We start from the raw sequence: 2,353 nt of genomic DNA on the forward strand, positions 1-2,353 counted from the left end.
CCTTAAACGACATGCCTTATTTTAGAGCTGCATGCTAAAGTTAGCTTAAACAACTGCAACAAATGTGTTTTAAGACTCCATATTATTGACATGGTGTCATGGTTTTGGGTTTTGATGTTGTTATTTTCTATTTTATGTTGTATCTCCTGTGTCTTGTCTTACTTTATTTCCTGCCCTCGTGTTTTCCCGCCCGTTTGATTGGCTGCCCTGTCCTAATTACTTTCACCTGTGTCTACTTAATCTCCCCTCACTTGTGTGTTTAGTCTGTGCGCCTGCCTTGTCTTTGTCTATATGTCAAGCTTTCTAGCCATTTCCCAGTGTTTTCCTGTGTTTTGGATTTTTGGCCTGATGTATTAGACCGTTTAGATTTGGTTTATTGCTGCTTCCTTTGGATGTGTTTGCTATGTGTCTGCCTGTGTGGACCTTGGCCTGCCTCAGCTTGCTGTAAGTCAGTGTACTCTTTTATTTTGAAAACCATAAAACTGAACCTGCCATGCCTCTGGTTCTGGGTCTGGTCCACTCCCTCGTGTTCCTCGTTGCCCAATTGAACTTACTGTGACACAAAGATATTATCTCTGTATGTTCCCTTTGCCTATAGGTTTAAAAATCATGATTGAAAAACCCTCGAGGAAGATCATTCAGAGACATCCCCTCCTAATGAAAGGCTTCCTGCTAAGTGTTGTTAAAATGTTTTATACCTATAAGATATTACAAATATTTCATTGATTCATGTAGAATATAAGTAATTTAAGACTTCATCATCACACTGAAGTTTAACAGTGTGTGACTCCCTCTAGTGGACGTTGTGGAGTATTCTGTTGTCTTTGCTCCAAAGGTTTTTGTACAGAGTTTTGGTGTTTCCTGTCACTGTGGGCTGCAGAGCACAGTAGTACACAGCAGAGTCAGACAGCTGAAGCTTCTGGATCTTCAGAGGAACTGATCTTGAGGTGGAATCCAGTGTGGATGAAAATCTCTCCTTGATGTCGTCTGCTGTTTTCCCTTCATCCCGTTGAACGCGGCTCAACATGAATTTGGGGCTGTTGTTTCCATCCTGTTTGTACCAGAATATATATTGACCTGTGTTAGTCGTCTCAAAAGTACAGCCAAGTGTAACTGTGTCTCCTTCAGCAGCAATGACATCTCCTGCTGGCTGGGTCACTCTGTCTTCTCCTTTACACTCTGGGGAAGAAGAGAACATGCAGAGGAAGAGATGGATCAATAAAGATGATTGATTAAAGGAGAACAATCAGTAGGTTTAAAGAGTTACCTAGCCAGAGAGTCAGAATCAGGATGTTTCTCAGCCAGTGGTTCATGTCTGCAGTGAGAGGGGAGGAGAGAGAGGAAGAACATTGATACTCTGATGGATCTGGGCCTTCACATCATTGGCCCTTCCTCTTCATCATCTGTTGAGGAACTCTCAACATTTACATCTCAGCTGTTTAGCTGATGCTCTTATCCAGAGCAGCTCATAATGAGGAGCTTTAACATGTGAACTTTCTGTTACAACAAAGTCTCTTTAACCACTTTTCACCCTGGTAGAATTATGAAATCATCATCATCAGTCTGGAATTTGTATTTATCTTTTCAGTGTTTGTAAAACAAGGACTTCCTTCTGTTTTAATGCTGACAGGAGTAATATAGTAACTTGTCATTAGATTGTGTTGTCAGTGTCCACTTGGTGGCGCTGCTGTTCAGTAAACGGCACCTGAAGGAAGAGATAAATGTTGTTAATGACGGTATCAAACTCTGACTGCCTGTTCCAGTGGTTTCTAGGAAACAGATCCCTTGAAGGTTTTTCTTCTTCCTGCTTTAACCTACCTTTTAGTATGGTCAGAAACAAAGGAACAATCACACAGTAATGCAGTGACTCCATCTTCCAGACAGTATCTGTGTTCTGTCTGGTTTAGATATCGAATGCATCTGACAGTAGGAGTCCTTTTCTGTGCTGCTCTTCTCTGACAGTGTTGCTCCTCCCTCAACCTATTCCTCCTCTCATGTCACTGTATGTTACCAACACCAACACCAGACCGACACATATTTTAGCTTTAAAGCCCAGAGAGATAAACCTCTGTTCCTCTGCTGGGTTTCTTTGGGTTGGTTTTGCTTCTTTTGCACAATCATCAGTAAAGAAGGAATCTGGTTAAATATGCTCTCAAAGCCTCATGGAGGGTCTATAATTAATATTCAAATGATAACTCATCCTAAAATGATTTTCTCCTCCGACCACTTGGTCAGAAATATTCTCCAGATGTTCCTATACTACATTTGTGAGTAAGATCTCTGATATTGTCTGCAAGGTTCCTCAATTATTGTTGGGCATGTATTTAGGGCTGTAATTCATACCCAGGGAGTT

General features: G+C 41.3%; 1 gene segment (V, D, J or C); it reads right to left on the minus strand.

The window, feature by feature from the left end:
* Positions 1 to 672: 672 nt before the first annotated feature.
* Positions 673 to 1,317, minus strand: LOC119884256. The segment is given in 3 exon segments: positions 673 to 698; positions 901 to 1,179; positions 1,268 to 1,317. Coding segments are annotated over 3 exon segments (351 nt in total).
* Positions 1,318 to 2,353: the final 1,036 nt, after the last annotated feature.

This window comes from Micropterus salmoides, unplaced genomic scaffold (assembly GCF_014851395.1).
Source record: "Micropterus salmoides isolate LMB-PRFRI ecotype aquatic unplaced genomic scaffold, ASM1485139v1 Ms_hic_scaffold_3317, whole genome shotgun sequence".
NCBI lineage: Eukaryota > Metazoa > Chordata > Actinopteri > Centrarchiformes > Centrarchidae > Micropterus > Micropterus salmoides.